The following is an 18,946-nucleotide window of genomic DNA, read 5'->3' on the forward strand; positions in this document are numbered from 1 at the left end:
ACATTTCGCAGAGAAGAGCAGAAGTCTTCGGGAGCAATTTCTTCAACAAGATAAACTTAGCAAAATACTCAGCATATTTGAAGATTTTGAAAAGAGATTTACATAATTAGGAAGTGTTTGGATTGGAATTACTGTTAAGTACATAGAAAATTAAACCAACAAACAAACAATAGAAAATTATTTCACCGCAGGGAAAACATAATGTATGGGAAAAGACAAAGTAATCATAATATACTCTATGGCTTAGCTATGAGTAGATATTATGCAGTCGTGATGTTAAATCCTGAGTGTCAATCTAGTTGGAATTATGATAGAACTCTAACCTGAGGGTGGAAGTCCTGGGAGGGGGCTGTGGGGTATGAACGAAAAGACCTGAATACTAGTGGTTCTCAACTGAGGGCGACTCTGACCTCCCATGGACATGTGGCCATGTCTGGAAACACTTTCAGCTGTCACATTTGGGGAGAAGGGGATGTTGCCAGCAGCTAGAGTATAGAATCCAGGGATGCTGTTCGACACTGTCTCCTGTGCACACGCGACAGAGAATTCGTTGGTCGTCCACGATTGCAACTGTGCCACCATTCAGAAACCCTGAGCTGAGCCATCATTTGCCATAGTGGTGTGTCAGCAGACAACATCTAAATAAATATCAAGTAGCACTACATAAGCATGTTTAGAGACACAGGGATAGTGAGAAGTGGGCCCTGGGTGGGGCGTCCTCTGGGTTTTGTAACAAGCCTTGTAGAGCTCTCTTTAAACTGCATATGTGTGTGAGTCCTGTATTTTGAGTGACAATTTGAGTGAAAGAAGAGAAGAAGTATCAAAGTGCAGAGGAAGGCCTGTCTTCCTGTTCTTCACAGAGGTTCACAGTGGTTCTCCACTGTGGTGGGTGCCACACTTGGGTTCCTGCCCTCCGTCAGGATGCAGCCACGGTGTACTCCCTCCTTAGGTGGCTCCATGTCCGTACACGAGAACAATGAATGGAGAGGCGTGCTGCTCTTCCCTCCAGTTAACTGGATGCATGACTTGTAATCCATTTCTTTCTTAGAGGCTGTAATCCCAGGAGCCTCCGGATTTGGGTTAACCTTCTACACGTGTGGCAGGTGACTGTGGCATACACCTCCTCCTGGTGACAGTGTGCCAGGATCGCAGGCCTGGTGTTTTTGAGGGACACTGGAACCATGGAAGCTCAACACACCAACCAGAGCATCTGAAGAAACAGCAAGCATTTCACATGCTTAGTCTCTGAGGCTCTGTCACCATAGACACAGTTCAGAGCATCTGTTTTAGGGCCAGTAGCTGGTTCCAAAGTCCTATTGTGGGTTACAGTGAATTTTGAGTTTGTTTAAAGGCTGGGAAATCCTAAAGCAAGGATCTGCACTTGCTCTTCCGGGTGCCTGGTCCTGGCCAAGAGAATGTAGCTGAGTGTCCCGTCCTGCCTTCGGTCCTGGTCTGTGGCTTCCAAGTTGAACGGTGCTGCCTTGCGCCTTTGCCTGCTCTTCTCACAGGAGGTTATTTGTAGGCATCACAGCACATGCCATGTGGCACCCCTGTGCCCTCGCTGTCAGAGTGCTCACCTGCACACTGGTGGCTGATCCACAAAAGCCAGAGCCACCCAGCCCACGGCTCTGACCTTGGTGTGTGTCTCACTCTGAGGAGAGGACTCCATCCAGAGCAGGATGAGAATTTGAGATGGGGCTGGTGAAGGGGAGCATGCACGGGGAAAGGAGAGCATGAGGGTCCCACAGTCAGAGCAGACTTGAGAGTGTCCTTCTGTCCAGGAGCAGCCATCACACTTGTCCTCACTGGGAAGCAGAGGCAGCTAGGAGTGCAGTTCCCACCTTTGGGTGCCTAGCCCGAGGAGGAACCCCTGGGACTCGCCAGCTGGGACTGCCAGAGGTGAAGCTGCTCCCCTGTAGGTGGAAGGAGGCCAGGCCCGGGGCACCACCACCACCCATCCTCCTACAGAGGGGCTCCCTCGGCCCGTGCCTGGGCCCGAGCTTCCCTGGCCCCTCCTGCCTGGGCCTGTTGTCTCAGGTGGCACTCAGCACACCTGGAGTTACATTTGTGCACTGACTTGTGTGTGGTCAACCCCCCCGCCCATGAGAACATGAGCTCCAGAGGGCACAGACGGACCGCCCAGCAGGAGCACTCCTGATGTCCTGGCTTTTAGTGGGTGCTCTGAGCAAAAGCGGTGGATGAGTGCATGAATGAGTGAATTGTTTTTTAAAAAAAGATGTATTTATTTGAGAGGCAGGGGAGGGCAGGGGAAAAGGCAGCGATAGAGGGAGAAGTGAACTCCCCTTTGAGCAGAGAGCCCAATGTGGGGCTCGATCCCAGGACCCTCAGACTGTGACCTGAACCAAAACCAAAAGTCAGACCCTTAACCGGCTGAGCCACCAGGTGCCCCATGAAAGAGTGAATCTTTGAGCAAGAGTTACTTCTCTGGTGCACGTACGGGATGTCATTTCCCGGGGCAGCTGCGACATCTCCCACCATGGGTCCCACACTGAGTAGCCCGCCGGCACTCTGAGGCTCTCCTGGGAGAGTGTGCCTGTAGTCAGTGTGGGGACCTGTTTGCTCCGCCATGGGAACTAAGAAGTCACCAGCCTGTCAGCTTCTCTGTTCAAGGCCACCTTGCACAGAAAGGTTTCTAGGGAATCCAGAGTAGGAGAAAGTACAGCAAATAGGGATGTGGGCTGTGGGGTGGGCAGAGCTTGGGTGCTTCTCACTTGTTCTTTACAACCTGGGGCTTTTCAACAGGGCACAGGGGTGGTTATGGACTCCACCATCTGTGGGTTCACTCCCTCTGCCGCCCCTCATTGCAGGGCGCTCACCCCTGGAGCAGTGGGGATGGTAGGTGCCAGAGCCCCCCCCCCAGCGAGGTCCCATTCAGTGGGCTGGAGGCATGGAGCCCCAGCACCCAAGATCCCCCCACTTTCTGGGCTCTCAGACACCCAGTCCGTCCTGTCTTCGTTCCCTGACCCAGCAGTGGTGGGGGGGAGGGGTGGTCAGAGCAGGTCGGCAGCGAGCTAAGCCCCGGGAAATGCGGTCCCGCCCTGCCTGCCGTGCCACGGGATGCGGTCCCCCTGCCTGCCGTGCAGATGCCACAGGGACAGACGGAAGTCAGGGACAGGCCGTGGCCAGGAGCCACCAGGAGGCTGCCAGGAGCTCAGCCAACACCAGAGTGGCTGCGGTGAGGGGACCTTGTCTAGGGTACCTGGATGAGCAGGCCGGTGGACCTGTGGCCCTTAGCACCTTGTCAGCCAAGCTTTGATGCCTTTTCCAGCCTCCCAGCAGGAGAGGAAAAACCAGGGATCGCCTAGAGGAAATGGGCTGCTTCCGTGTGAGGTGTGTTCCCAAAATATGTGAGAAGCAATTAGTCTTTCCTCTTAAGTGTGAAAATGGAAGGTGTTAGGGCTACACCCCGGGACCCTGGAAGTCTCCTGTCTGGCTTTTCCCACGTGGCTGGTGGCCAGGGACTTGGCCCCAGGCCTGCCGCAGTGAGCACCTGAGCGCCGGGATGAGCTGGGAGTCCGACCTGGCCGCCCCGAGCAGCAGGCGCCCGGCTGCGAGCAAGGGGCCTGCAGCCGCCACAGCGGTCTCCTGCTGTCAGCCTGCAGACCCCCCATCCGCCCGTCCGTTCGTCCGTCAGGAGGCTGGGCTCTCGCTGCCCCGGGAGGGTGCTGATCCCTCCCGCCCACGTGGGCCCCCTCACCACAGCCCATCTTCCCGCAGGTCAACAACGAGAACGTCGTGAAGGTCGGCCATCGGCAGGTGGTGAACATGATCCGCCAGGGAGGGAACCACCTGGTCCTCAAGGTGGTCACCGTGACCAGGAATCTCGACCCGGACGACACCGCCAGGAAGAAAGGTGCCCACCCCGCCCCACCCATGCCCTCCAGTCTCCCGCCCACATCTCCTCCACTGCGGGGGGGTGGTCCCCCAATAGGAGGAAAATAAACCACAAAAGGAGGTTGGGAGAGGACTCGGGCTTGGCTGCCAGGCGGAGGTGGCTGCAGGAAGGCTGTGCTCGGCAGCCCCGAGGTCCACGTGAGAGGACCTTGCTCTGATGTGGGTGGCAGCCAGGGGTCCCCTTAGTCACCGGCCCACACAGCTCAGATACAGCTGGACCAGACTCCCCTCCGCAGATTTCTGCTCAGGGAGGGCAGGGCTCCCGAGTGCCAGGTGTGCTTCGGGGCTCAGTACAGAGGACAGGGTGGTCCCAACCCATCACGGCCCCAGGGGAGGTGGGTGACCACTGCTGCTCCTCCCCCTTGGGGGACGCCCACCTGTCCACCTTCCCTGTGGGCTCAGGGCCACCTGCTCCCAGCTTGTTCTGGAAGCACAGGGCAGGGTGGGGGGGTGACATATTGGCCACGTTCCCACACCTGTCTTTCCCGTCTGCTCCTCAAGCTCCCCCGCCTCCGAAGCGCGCTCCGACCACGGCCCTCACCCTGCGCTCCAAGTCCATGACCTCAGAGCTGGAGGAGCTCGGTAAGAGTCGCCCGTCTGGCCCGCCCAGCCCCGCGCTGTCGCCAGCACCTGTGATGCAGTGGGACCCGCCTTGGTGCAGCCTCAGGGCATGCATGGCCTTTGCTCGCTTGCTTGCCCCAGTCCCTGCCCCTGAACCCCAGGAATGGTGCCGGGAACCCTGCGTGCGGGCGGCTCCCACGTTGGCATCTCCGTGGGAATCCTGCTGGCTTCGGGGGTGGTTACTAGTTTTGCCTTTTCCTCTTTTCGGTTCATCTAACATTGTTTTGTTTTGAATTTTTGGGCCTCTCACTAGTGGATAAAGGTAAGTTGCCCCACAGTGTCCCCTAAACAGCTCCCCTGCTGTCTAGGGCCCCCCCCAAAATCTGCCTCACTGGTGCTCTGTGCACGCCTCAGACCAGAAAGCTCTGTCCCTGGGGTTTGGTGTAGATAGGGGCGGGGCTGGCAGGCCCAGCAGGCTGCACACCAAGGACTCCTGGTGTCTTCTAGAAGGTCTGCAAGGAACCAAAGGGCTCTAGCCCTTGCTCCCACCCCCCACCCTCCAGATAGACAGGGAAGAGCTTGCAGAACAAAGGGGCCCTGGGTCCAGCAGCACTGGGGACTGTTGGGGAGGGAGGACCCCAGAGCTGTGCGGGCCACCCGGATGCTGGTTCAACATCATGCTGGGGCGTCACCCTGCAGCCTAGGGACACATTTGGAAGGAAGCTTGCTCTGACCACACAGAAGTGGGGAGCAGGCTGACATGCTCACTCTGCGGAGAACATGGAGAGGGGTTCGCTAGGTGATGGAGAGTGAAGGATGTCACCCGGCTGGCCCAGCGGGGGAACGTCTGAGCACCCCTCACTCATGTTTATTTAACTGGACGTCACTCCCACTTGATCCCAGCCTTCACTGTGAGAGCATCTGGACCCTCTCCCCAGAAAGCACAGAGCAGCCCTTCTTCCTTGCAGCTCCTCTGGGGAGGGGGGTCTCCTCTGTCCAGGGTGGCTGCACTGCTGCAACCAGAGGGTCCTTCTCCAGGACCTAGCCACCTCCCAGCTAGCAACCCTCACCACTCACTGTGTTCTAGCACCCAGGCCTAGCCTTCTAGAAGTCGGCACCCCTGCTGCAGCACTGCCCACCCCCCACCCAGAACCTGTAGCTCCCACAAGCCCCTCTTCTGGCCCCCTCTCTGACCGCATCTTGTCCCTCCACACAAGGCTGGCCAGGAAAGCCTGACCATCCCCGCACACCTAGCCTGGCACCAGGTGGGGATGACGACAGAATTGACGGCATGTGCCACCCTGACTTAGCTGCAGCCCATCTCTCCCGCGTGTGGGGTCTCGGGGCTCCTCCTGGAATTGGCTTCCCTTCTCACCACGTTGGTACAGTGCTGGGGGCGCAGGGGCTCAGCAGGAAGGACGCTCCAGGACAGTGCCTCATCCATAGCCAGGAAGCAGGTTTACCAGCTGGACGTGTGGGTCATTGGGTTCCAGGGAAAGCCAGGTCTGGCCCCCAAGAGCTGCAGGGAGGGTTAGGCGTCCCGGCCCCCGAGCCAGGCCCTGGGGGAGCGCTGCCCTCATGGGACTCACGCTCCCCTTTCTGTTTGCAAGCCTCCATCCGGAAGAAGAAGGGTAAGGGGCGAGCCTGTGTCTGTTCCTAGCCCCCGCCCACACACCCTCTGTGGCTGTCGGCGTGGCATCCAGATGCCATGACCTTGCGTTGTCTCCTCCCTGTTCTGAGGCCTGCGGAGGGCCCCCTCCAGACCACGTCCTGTCAGTCTGTCCCGTCTGCTTCGGTTTTCCCATCGTGGTCCCCCCCCAACCTGTTGTGCATCCCCCCAGAATTGTGTCCTCATTGTCATGACTGTTAAGGCCCAGGACCCTCGGCTGTCACAGCCAGGCCTGCCCTACCAGGAGGCAGCCTCTACCCATGTCCAGGCCACATGCAGCAGGTGGTCAGGGTGCAGGCCAGCAGAGCCCCTGGCACTGGATGGAGGGCTGGTGCTCTGACTGCTGGCCGCCTTTGCCATGGGGCCAGGGGCTGCCCCCCCCCACCCCGCCCGTGAGCTCCCGGAAGGCCCCTGGCTCTCCCAGAGGCCTATACATGCCTGCTGCCTCTGAGCTGGCAGGGAGGATGGTCGCCATGCTGTGAACAAAGACACATGTCCCTCCTTCCCCAGCATCCACATTCTGGGGTGTTTCTCAGCTAGCAGCTGGAGACAGCTAACCCCAACAAGTGAAAGAAGCATAGTGATTTCAAAGCTGCTTTTGGGGGTGGGAGGAGCATGGAGTGGACCATGTGACCACCAGGCACTGAGGGGAAGGCACAAAGCAGAATCCTGAATGCTGAAATCGGGCGGTAGGTCTTTGAATCTGGCAAGGCAGCATCTAGGGACAGGATCACGGTCCTGGAGCACCAGGACAGAGTGCCTCCTTTCTCCCCATCCCCAGCCTCCACCCCCAACCCCCGGGGGCTGCCCGGGAAACTCCCAGTGGCCTCTCTAGGGTTGGCCACCGAGTCAGCCATGTGGTGGGTACCCAGGACACAGCTTCCCGGGCCTGCGTGAACATGCCTTCAATCCCAAGCCAGCACCCAGGAGGTGCACTGCCTAACAGAGCGGGCCAAAGAAGTCCCGTGGGCTGCACCCCCAGGCCCCATCCACTCCGCCGTCCTCCCTTACCAGCACCTCCATCAGCCAGATACCTCAGCCTGTGGGAAAAGACAAGTCACAGTCCTATGGCTGGCATGGCCCAGAGCAGAATCTACACAGAGGACAGGCAAGAGACCCACCTTGCTCTGAACAGCCAAGAAGACTGGATGCAATTCGAGACTGAAGGCCCCTCCCTCATATTTCCTGACCCCCAGCGAGAGCAGGAGGCAAGTGTGCGGCCAAGACTCCAAAGGGCCCAGCAGCCATGGCCCACCCAGCAGCCGTGGGGTGCAGTGCAGGGCTCCAGTGGCCCGTGCCAGCAGAGAGGCCCAGCCCCTCGCTGCAGTGAGGGAGGAGTCCAGCTTCATCACGCAGCAGGGAGCATCACACCCCAGTGGGGCAGAGAAGTCCCTGCCCCGCCACTGTCCCGCCAGTCTCTTCCAGGAGTTGGTCTCACCGCCTCAGAAGCATTCCCCACACTCCAGGGGGGCCGTGTCCATCAGGGGAAAACCAGGCCTTGATAGTGTATGGGTTGAATAGTGTCCTCCCAAATCCACATCCCACTAGAACCTGTGAAAGGAAACTTATCTGGAAACAGGGCCTTTCCCAATGTAATCATGGCGAGGCTACTGGACTAGGATGAGCCCTGACCCAAGACCATGACCTCACAGGAGAGGGAAAGAGTCAGACACGCACAGAAGAGGCCACATAGGCAGGGGTGCAAGGGGCCAGGAATGAATGCTTGGCGCCCCTGAACCTGGAAGAGGTGAGAAGGATCCTCCTCGGGAGCCTCCAGGAGGAACCATCCTGCCAACACCTTGATTTGGGCATTCTGGCTTCCAGACTGATGGAGAATAAGCTTCTTTGCCTGAACCTGCCATGGCGGTTTTAGGAAACTGTCACAGCAGTGAGAGGACCCCAGCCCCGGCCTCTCTGCACTGACACCTGCTCTGGCTACAGGCAGTGAGGTTACAGCTCCTCATCTTCCAGTCTTTCTTTCTAGGACCTGCCCTAGTCCCTAGACAGCATGTTCATGGGCACAAGGGTGAATGGGTTCCTGGGAGAGCCACTGGCCCCAGGCACCTCGGGGCACAACTGGCCCATCTGGCCACACCCACAGGCCTGTTCCTTGGAAGGTGGGAGACTTCTCTGGCCAGGAACAGCCCACTGGAGTCCAAGCGGACGTCCCCATGTGTCCACACCTCCTGGGGAGACTGAGCCAGAGGGACCCTTCTGGCCGCACCCGCTGCTCCCAGAGCCTGCCTCTGGTCTTGGCCTCGGGGGCTGGTGGTTGTGTTTTCATCTTGCGGGGGAACTCCTGTCCGGGCCTCACCCTGAGGTCTGGTTCGTAGGGCATGGGTTTCCGCAGCAGGAGGGCTCAGGGCACACTGGATGACTCATGTTGAAGCCTGCCTGTGGCCAAGGGTGTGCTCCTGGATGGGGTGGTGGGGACTCCTGATGCTCCGTCCTCACTGCTCTGATTCCCGTGGGTTACCTCGCCGAGCTGCCAAATCTGCCACCTTCCTGCCTAGACTATCACCAGAAAGCTTGCACTTGAAGGACAGTGAGCATCACACCTGTCTGGGAGATGGCCAGTTTGCTTAGAAAATTAAAATACAGGGCTGCTTCTGGAGCCCCCTCATCGTCTCTACTAGCAGGTTTTTTATGATTTGCTAGTTTTCAGATGTGTCTGCAGGACTGTTTTCAGCCACTGAGTACGTGGTTTTAGGACTGCAGAAGGCTGGACTCTTCACCCAGAGCCCCTTAATAGAGACCCAAGCCCCAGCTTTCGTACATGAAGCACTACAATCCTTAGAGCCTCACAGCCATGGCTCATGTTCTGGCAAAGCAGCCCTCAGAGACCGGGGCTTCATGGTCCTGGGTGAGGCCGGCAGGCTCCCTCTGAGACAGCAGCCAGGAGGGGACCCAGGCCCCCAGGGAAGCGTCTCCATGCGAATCACACAAACCACACTAAGTGGCTGTCACCGGAGCAGTGGTAACTCCCAACCTCACCCCCCACAACCCAAGAGCTCTGCTATTCTGGCTCAAACATTTGGGTGGAGGCAGGAGGGCCGAGGTGTAAGACGAAGACGAGGTTATCCCTCAAGGTGGCCATGGCTCCAGGCCATGTACCCTCTCGATGCAGGGTGAGTGTGGTGTGGACAGTGCCCTGGCTTCTCAACCAGCTGGACTAGGCAGACCGTTCTGATGGCAATCCTCAATCTCTGGCCCGACGTGGGGTGCTGAGGCTGGATGACCCCGACTGGGGCCCGGTTTTGCGTTCATGACCTTCAGCATCTCAGATCCGGACTGTTCCAGGTTCTCATCAGGGTGAGAAGTAAGGCATTTAGAATTTCCACCAGGAACTGCTGCTCTTAACACGGGACCTTCTCCTCACCTGTGCACTCCCAGCATTCAAGGCGTATTTTTAGGGTGCCGGCCATCTACTCAGGGGCTCCAATCCCAGTCTGCCATTGCTTATTACAGGCATGTGAAGACCCCAGGTGGTATCCGATGCCAGGCTGCAGACCCGGGGCATGCCAGGGGGAAGGGGGTTGAAACCAAAGCAACACCTAGAAACAGGAGGCTCTCCAAGATGCTACAGGTTAGCTCTGCATCACAGGACAGTGTCCTGCCCTGGGGTCCCTGCCCCAAACCATGCCCGACGTGGCCGGCAGCACAGACAGCGCTCCACCTGCGGTGACTCCCACAGGACAAGTGCTGGGCTCCACTCACTACTCTCTGCATCCCGGAGCCACGGGGGGAAGCCTCACTGAGCTGCCACAGCTAGAGTGGGACCTGGAAAGAGCCAGAGCCCACAGAGGCTCCCAGCTCCGAGGACACTAGACTCCCCACACCTGAGCGGAAGCAAACCGACCACCACCGTGAGGGGCCGGGCTTCCAGGCATAGGCCACGAGGACCAAGGAGGCTAAGCAAGTGCCCCTGAAGCACCAGCACGAGAGAACTCTAAGCCACATCAGGGTGCGGCCTGGCTGGTAGGACAGGCTTGGGAGTATTGCACGGAAGCAAATTAGACTCCAGCCACGGAAGGAACCCCAGCCCAGAGGAAGCAGCTTTCTGGGCAGGGGGAGGAGCGGGTCTTCTCTTCACGAGAGACAGATGGGAGAGCATGTGTGTCATGGGAGAGGGCCTCCCTGAGGCTCCTCTGCCTGAACCCCTTGACCTTAGCTCGCTGGCAGGTGAACTGGGACAGGGTCCAGGCCACGGGCAGGAATCTTCCAGACAGTTTCAGGCTTTGCAGGCCACAGGCTCTCTGGCACATTCTCCTTCCCCTGCTTTCAACAGCCTCTGGAAAATGTGAACAGTCTGTGTAGATGGAAAATGGCAGGCAGGACTTGACCTCAGGGCAATGGTTGGCCGACCCCTGGCCCAGGACACAGCTCGGAGCAGGAGCCTTGTAAGCAGATACCTGCACATGTCAGAGTCTTACCTGGGTGCTCTGGGTGCTCTGGGGGGCTGGAGTGGCCCAGGTGGCTGCCTGCCAGGTCCCCCAGTCTCCCTGCCCACACACACCCTCCCTCCTGCAGGTCTTCTCCTTGGCACCTCTGATCTGGGTGGCTCTGAGGGTGTCGGGTTCCTGGGGAGTTTTTCCAGGGGGCTAGCTGTTCTTGGGAAGCCCCAATACAAATGGCTGTCCCACCCAGTGGGAATGACTTGACATCCAGAGCTCCCATCTGCTCCAACCCTCACATGCTGACCTCACAGCTCAGGGCCTGGGCCAGATGGCTTTTGGGGGGCAAGGAGGGTGCTGTGCCTCACCAGCCTCACGCTGGCTTCGTGCTAACTTGGCCACAGTCTTTCTGGAAGGGGACTCAGGTGTGCCCCACCAAGGACCCTTGCTCTACAGGGTCTCGGGAATCCTCTAGACAAAGCCAAGGCATCAGGGCAATTCTGGGATGTGCTGAAGTTTTTGAGTTTTCCAACAAATTTAATGTTTCAGTTAATTTTTTTTTAAGTTTTTAATTTGTAAGAATCACTTATAACTAACCCTCGATTTCCTTTTCACAAAGAAATGAGAGTGTAGAACTGTTGAGAAATTGCCCAGGCAGCATGGGTCTGGCCTCCGGAGCTGGCTCCCAGCTGGCTCCCCGGCTGGCTGCACCCACTGCCCCCAGCCCTGGGCCTTAGGGCCTTACACCCTGGCAACTGTATGTCATTACAAAGGAGCCTCTGAGCTCTTACAAAGAACAAACGTTGGTTTAGTTAACACAGTGGAGTAAGTCCCATCAGCACAAATCAAATGGCTCCAGGGAAGATCTGACTTTTGGAGAGTTTGGGGCTGCCAGGGCCCAGGCTGTGTCACCCAGGGCCTTGTTCCCTGTCTTGTCCACGTGCGCCTCCCCGGGGTGACAGGGTGGGAATAGACTGGCGTCCTTGTGAATGCATGTGGCAGAGACATGCATGCCTGCTCCATTCTGCAGTGCCGTGCACCCGCTTGCATGGTCGAGGCCGGAGCAGGCAAATAGCTGCACACGTGTGGAGGGCATCTTGCCAAAGGCAGGCCCCTGGTTGTGTTTCAGGGGCTTCAGCCACTGACACCTGTTCCCACCATCGTGTTCACGTTGCAGATAAACCCGAGGAGATCGTCCCGGCCTCCAAGCCATCCCGTGCTGCTGATAACGTGGCCATGGAGTCCAGGGTGGCCACCATCAAGCAGCGGCCCACCAGCCGGTGCTTCCCATCCGTCTCGGACATGAACGTGAGTCACTGGCCATGCCCTGTGGGGTGATGGGCGGGCCATGTGGACAAGGTGCTCCTCACCATCGCCCAAACTGGGCCACCTGTGTTCTGTCTCCTGGTGGCAGGTCTGAGTGCCCCCTGTCACGACTACATAGTACTTTCGCAGAACCTGGCTTAGACTAACACGCTTGGTTTCCCCTGGTTTTACCTTAGACGGTAACACCCATAAGCGTCACCCACCAGACAGGATAGCTTGGTGTGCTGCACATTAGAACACAGAGCTGCTAGCAATGACCACGGGGACATTCTCACTCTGGACCCCCCATCATCTCCAGAACTCCAGGGGGGGGGTTTCCACAAGCTCCGGACAACCTCCGCCTGCAGTTAGCCCTCCCCCAGTCCCGCCTCCCCATCCTCACTGCCTGCCCAGTTTGCAGCCTCTGGCTGCACTTCAAGTACCCCTCACCCACCGCGGACCCAAAGCTTTCCAGCCCAGCCTCTGGCCCCAGAAAGCCAGGCATATGCCCTGAGCCCAAGGGAGACTGTTCTGGTAGCAAGACTGTCTGGGGGCCTGAGTACAAGATGCACAGGAGCTTGCACATGTTTCCACCAGGCTCGGAGTCACCCTCCGAGGCACAGGGTGGGGGGCCCCTGGCAGCCCTGGTTTTACAGACAGGGAATCTGCTTCCCAAGTGAAGGAGGTAAGCTCTAGGGTCCTGGCGGGCCAGCCCACCTGCTGCGGGCTCTGTGGCTGGGCAGCCTTGGCGCTGTGAGCAGTCCAGCGGCCGGTCCCTGACACTGGCACCTGGCCTGCCCTGTCCCATGCTGTGGAGGGAGACAGAGGCTCCTGCCGGGTGCGCACTCCCTACAGCATCCGCCCTGACCCCTTCTCCCAGGCTTGTTGGCCAGACCACAGCTCCACCGAGCACACCAGCGCTCAGGGTGCAGTGTTCAGGGAGAACCTTTCCAGGGTCCCTGAGGCTGCTGCATCCTGTCAGGCTCAGCTGCATACAGCTTGCTCCTGGGAGCATTATGGGAAGCCATGTTATGGGCGCACTGCCCAGGGCTGCTGTGTCACCCTCTGGACCTGGTGGCCATGGTGGGGCTGGACGGGGCCTATCTTACTCCGGGCTCTCTGGTTTGCAGTCTGTGTACGAACGACAGGGGATCGCCGTGATGACACCCACTGTTCCCGGGAGCCCAAAAGGCCCATTTTTGGGCCTCCCCCGAGGTACGATGCGAAGGCAGAAATCAATAGGTAAGAAGCACGGCCTACACGCACAGACGTTGCCCCTGGCTCTCAGAGAAGCCCTCAGAGCCCCTGGACAGAGATGCCCACTGGGCCCACCCTACCGCCCCGCCCCCAGACTCACCCCTGAATGCCCCCGCAGACTGAAACTCCTGCTGGAACAAAATGCAGCCTTGCAAGCCACATTATCTGCGCTACTACCCGCAGAGTGAAGGAACACGTGTCAGGATGGAGGCAGAGGGCAGGCCGGGGTGACCAGGAAGCCCCCTCCATTGCCCTGTGGGGATCAGAGTGGCCAGTGGAGGGGGTCCCATGCTCCGTGCGATCCCCACGTTCCCTGCATCGCCCAGAATGAAACTGCCATGTTTCACAGGGTGAGCGCAGTGGACACACTTTCCAGGGGTGGTTGGGCCAGGTTCCGGAACTCTGACAGACTTAACGTACTGTGTGTCGTAGAAAGCCACGTACCTCCTTGTTAATGTCCCAGTGACGCCCCCTGACACTTCCAGGCAAAGTGAATGTGGCCCTGCCAGACAGCTCCTCTGTGAGATAATCTAGCATTGTCCTTACCATGTAAATTCTCAGAGAGGCTGGGCCACTGCCAGACACTGGTGGATCCGGCCAGCCCGGGCCAGCCCTTGGGGACGCCGTGGGGCGATGTCTCCTGCGCTGCTGTTTGGGGGCCTGACTCCTTTGTCACTAGTGCAAGGTGGCTCACACTGGCAATGACAGTAGTGAGCATGGTGGAGGTGGCGTCTGGCGCTCCTTAAACCCGCCCTTCCCAGGAGCGCAGGCCACCACAGAGTAGCATAGATGGCATCTTGTGCCCCAGCTCTGTACCTGGCTAATAACAATCGATTTCCTCCTGTCAGACAGCAGAATCTTTCTATCAGGTTAGTGAACCTTACAGTTTGCAATCTGTGATCTGAATGCAACCCCTATACTTACTTCATAAGGTGTATTCTTAAATTATTACTCCTTGGGAACATCACTGTCAGGCAACCCACCTAGCCAATGGTCTAGAAGGCCTTTTAGCAATTCGTCTGTTTGATGCCAAAATACCGTCCCACAGGAGTACCTTAAATTGGGAATACCCTTATCGAATGGAAATCTTCATTGGAATAAGTTATTGTAGTTTGTCCTAAAAGTTTTTTTTGATTTGAAGTAATTCATTTCGTGACCTCTCTGAGCACCTGCATGCCCCCCGCGTGAGACCCTGGAACCTCCCATCCGTGGGTGTCTGTGTCTGTGTTCTGCCCCCGTCTCCTGGAGTGCATTCTGTTGATGTTTCAAGATCTCGGACTATTGAAAAGAGAGTCTTTAAAGCCCACACAAAGGACTCAGGCCCAGTGAGGCCGGACGCCCACCAGCTAGCCCAGCCCAGACGGTCTCAGGAGGACCCAGAGGGGCTCTGAGGCCAGTGGCCCAGGGTTTGCTCTGGATGCTTCAGGAGGGGTCTGGGCCCCCTCCCCTCAAGGACATGTTGAGGAGCTGAAGGGCCTTCTTCACCTCACAGCCATCCTCCCAAGGGAGTGCCAATGCCTTCGAGTCCTCGGGTGGCCCAGAGAAGTCAGGCAACAAAACGGGCTCCTGTCACGAGGGCAAGGCCAGCTCTGACACCCCCCAGCAGTGGCACCACATCACACGGGTCTGGCCTCCGAAGGGCAGCACAACAGTCTCGACCCATAGACTGCCCCGGAGCCTGGCCACACCAACAGGACAGCTGCACCCGGACCCAGCCATCCCCAGCGCGTGTTCACGCACACCCACATGCTCGCACGCAGCTCATGGCCCCAGGCACCTGCCCCGGCCCCACACATCCTTCTCTCCCCCTGCTCTGGGCACTGCACACAGAACACCTCAACAGCACGCACTCGACGCCTCCCAGCACCCTTCTCTTTTTTCTTTTCTTTCCCTGTATCCTTTCTTTTCCTTGAGGGGCTCAGGTGGGCCACGTAAGCTCTTGGCGTTGTGGCTTGTGCTCTGTTCTGTGAACAAGTGTGCACCCTGGTTCGTTGTGAGTGTGCAGATGTAGTGTGTCGCACAAACCTAGGAGTTTGGTGGGGCGGCACTGTCACGGTTTAAAACTTAGCCTGCCTTCTCCTTGCAGGAATAACGGAGGAAGAGCGGCAATTTCTGGCCCCTCCGATGCTGAAGTTCACCAGAAGCCTGTCCATGCCGGACACCTCCGAGGACATCCCTCCCCCACCGCAGTCCGTGCCCCCATCCCCACCACCCCCATCCCCCACCACCTACAACTGCCCCAAGTCCCCAACCCCGAGAGTCTACGGGACCATCAAGCCGGCGTTCAATCAGAACGCTGTTGCCAAGGTGCCGCCCGCGGCTCGCTCGGACACGGTGGCCACGGTGATGAGGGACAAGGGGCTGTACTACCGGCGGGAGCTGGACCGCTACTCCCTGGACTCCGAGGACCTCTACAATCGCAGCGCCGCCGCCCAGGCCAACTTCCGCAACAAGAGAGGCCAGATGCCCGAAAACCCCTACTCGGAGGTAGGGAGGATCGCAAGCAAAGCCGTGTACGTCCCCGCCAAGCCCGCCCGGCGGAAGGGCATGCTGGTGAAGCAGTCCAATGTGGAGGACAGCCCCGAGAAGACGTGCTCCATTCCCATCCCGACCATCATCGTGAAGGAGCCCTCCACCAGCAGCAGCGGGAAGAGCAGCCAGGGCAGCAGCACGGAGATCGACCCGCAGGCCCCCGAGCAGCCAGGCCAGTTGCGGCCCGACGACAGCCTGACCGTCAGCAGCCCCTTTGCCGCCGCCATCGCCGGGGCCGTCCGTGACCGGGAGAAGCGGCTGGAAGCCAGGAGGAACTCCCCGGCCTTCCTATCCACAGACCTGGGAGACGAGGACGTGGGCCTGGGGCTGCCCGCCCCCCGGGCGCACTCCTCCAACTTCCCCGAGGAGGCCGGCTTCGGCGAGGAGGACAGCGCCGAGCCACTGTCGTTGCCCACGCCGGGGGCAGTGCCCAGGGAGCCCGAGAACCACTTTGTGGGTGGTGGTGAGGCCGCAGTTCAGGGGGAGGCCGGCAGGCCGCTGAATTCCACATCCAAAGCCAAGGGCCCCGAGAGCAGCCCCGCGGTGCCCCCCAAGAGCGGCAGCGCAGCCAGCCCTGAGAATTACGTCCACCCGCTCACGGGCAGGCTGCTGGACCCCAGCTCCCCGCTGGCCCTGGCGCTGTCTGCAAGGGACCGAGCCATGAAGGAGTCCCAGCAGGGCCCCAAGGGGGAGGCCCCCAAGGCCGACCTCCACAAACCTCTCTACATTGATACCAAAATGCGGCCCAGCGTGGAGGCAGGCTTCCCCCCGGTCACCAGGCAGAACACGCGGGGACCCCTGAGGCGGCAGGAGACAGAGAACAAGTATGAGACGGAGCTGGGCAAGGACCGCAAGGGCGAGGACAAGAAGCACATGCTCATCAACATCGTGGACACGTCCCAGCAGCGGTCGGCCGGCCTGCTGATGGTCCACACCGTGGACGCTGCCACGACCGACCACCTGCTGCAGGAAGAGGAAGAGAAAGCCGACATGGAGGCGAAGCCAGACCACTCGCTGTCCGAGGTGCCAGAAGGCGCTCCCGAAACCGAAGGTGCTTTACAGATCTCCACCAGCCCCGAGCCCGCCGCCGCCACGCCCGGCAGGACCATTGTGGCAGCGGGCTCCGTGGAAGAGGCGGTGATTTTGCCATTCCGCATCCCTCCTCCCCCTCTGGCATCCGTGGATCTGGATGAGGATTTTATTTTTACAGAGCCATTGCCTCCCCCCCTGGAATTCGCAAATAGTTTTGATATTCCCGACGACCGCATTGCTTCTGTCCCCGCTCTCACGGACCTGGTCAAGCAGAAGAAACACGACGCCTCCCAGTCCCCCTCGTTGAACCCCAGCCAACCAGCCAACTGTGCAGACAGTAAGAAGCCGGCTGGCCTTTCCAACTGCCTGCCTGCCTCCTTCCTGCCGCCCCCTGAGAACTTTGACGCAGTCACGGACTCTGGGATCGAGGAGGTGGACAGCCGGAGCAGCAGCGACCACCATCTCGAGACGACCAGCACCATCTCCACGGTGTCCAGCATGTCCACCCTGTCCTCTGAGGGCGGGGAGAACGTGGACACCTGCACAGTCTATGCAGATGGGCAAGCATTTACGGTGGACAAGCCCCCAGTACCTCCGAAGCCAAAAGTGAAGCCCATAATTCCCAAAAGCAATGCACTTTATCAGGACGCGCTCGTGGAGGAGGACGTGGATAGCTTCGTCATTCCTCCCCCGGCCCCCCCACCACCGCCGGGCAGTGCCCAGCCTGCCACCAAGGTGACACCACCAAGGACCTCCAAGCTGTGGGGGGACGTCTCAGAGGTCAGGAGCCCGATTCGCTCAGGCCCAAAGGCAAACGTTATCAGTGAATTGAACTCAATCCTGCAGCAAATGAACCGAGAGAAATCGGCAAAGCCGGGGGAAGGATTGGATTCACCCACAGGAACCAAGCCTGCCAGCCTCGCTCCAAGGTAAGTCCTACAGTTGGCTTAGACACAGACTGCCCCGTGCCGGCCTTCCTGTCTCGTCCAGTCACTGCCGACCAGGAAGGGCCCTCCGGGAGCAGCCAGAGCGGACGTCAAGAGGGGAATCCATAACGCCTTTGTGCTGGCCGCATGTGTTACACACCGCTCACCCCACTCTCCTGGACTCCGGCACAGCAGAGTGCACACCGCAGCCATCCTGGCAGAATGTGGCACCCCCAAGTACAGACCTGTAATAAAACGCAGCCGCACAAGGCCATCCCCACCGTGGCTTCCAGACAGGGCTCTGGTCCCTGTCGTTCTATGTCTTCCACATCTTTGCCAGGACCCCCGTAAGATCAGAAGCCAGAACCGAGCTCCGCCAAGCTGGCTGCAGGGGAGTAGCCATGCCAAAGGAGAGCGGGCGGGGTGGCGTGCGTGCACGTGTGATTAAGTGTGAGTGGATGCTCCTCGCTTCCTCCCGTCACTGATAGGTTGGTTGGAGAGCTGGGGAGGTGCCAGGTTGTGGCTTCACTAGTGAGCACAGAGGGAAACACCCCACCAGCCCAGCCCACGAGGCAGGGACCACAGAAGAAGGCATCCATGTTTCCCCCAGGGTGGCCACGCATGGTTTCACACACAGTGTGAACCTTGAAGGTGCTGCTGTTGCAGTGCGGGGTTAGAATATGAGGGGTCACTTCTAAACGCAGCCATGAGGCTCTGCCAAGGCACGCCATGCTCTAGAGGGCCCCTGGCTCTCTGCCTAGAGCTTTGGGGTGATTCTCAACTAGAGCGGTTAGCTCCCCCGGGCCCTCACGGTGCTGGGCGTTCCCCGTGACATCCTCCGTTCACTGTTCCGGGCCACTGTTCCTTGGCTTCCCCCACCGACGTCCGCTCCCAGATCTCATCACTTTGACTAACAAGTCTTTCTTCGCGCTGCCTCCGGACAGGCATTTGACTCCAACGTCTCAGCCCGTTAACCAACCTACAGTTGGGCCTGCAGAGGCGGGCTGAGAGCCACAATTTTCCCAGTTATCCTTCAGTGTGGACATAAATAAATTATTTGGGTCCCATTACGCTCAGAGAAATACTGATTGGCCAGCCTTGGTAGAGAGAAGCAGGGTGACACTGTCTTTTAATAAAGAATCTACTAACTATGATGTTCAAATACTACCTCCAGTCGAAGAGAAACGCTGCGAAACATCCCCATCTCTGGTGGACATCCATACATACATAACTACAAATATCATCTCCTTGAAAATCTGAAAGAAAAATCTTAAAATTGGCCAGTTTCATCCTTTCCCTGTTATGTGGTAATACAGTCCTTTGTTGCTACATTACATGAAAGCACAAGAATCAGA

The 18,946-nt window shown here is 58.7% G+C and overlaps 1 protein-coding gene across 5 annotated transcripts in view; it reads left to right on the plus strand.

Annotated features, from left to right (window-relative positions):
• SHANK2 (SH3 and multiple ankyrin repeat domains 2) overlaps nt 1-18,946 on the plus strand; it is a 512,111-nt gene that overhangs the window by 481,207 nt on the left and 11,958 nt on the right. For 3 of the 5 annotated variants that reach the window (XM_055314494.1, XM_055314512.1, XM_055314508.1), the window contains exons 18-23: nt 3,739-3,874; nt 4,417-4,497; nt 11,717-11,847; nt 12,975-13,086; nt 13,950-13,970; nt 15,188-17,594. In XM_055314494.1, coding sequence (XP_055170469.1) covers nt 3,739-3,874; nt 4,417-4,497; nt 11,717-11,847; nt 12,975-13,086; nt 13,950-13,970; nt 15,188-17,594 — 2,888 coding nt within the window. The remainder of the gene's footprint in view (nt 1-3,738; nt 3,875-4,416; nt 4,498-11,716; nt 11,848-12,974; nt 13,087-13,949; nt 13,971-15,187; nt 17,595-18,946) is intronic. The other 2 variants (XM_055314499.1, XM_055314504.1) reach the window with 2 other exon arrangements.

Source organism: Nyctereutes procyonoides, unplaced genomic scaffold (assembly GCF_905146905.1).
Source record: "Nyctereutes procyonoides isolate TBG_1078 unplaced genomic scaffold, NYPRO_anot_genome, whole genome shotgun sequence".
Taxonomy (NCBI): Eukaryota; Metazoa; Chordata; class Mammalia; order Carnivora; family Canidae; genus Nyctereutes; species Nyctereutes procyonoides.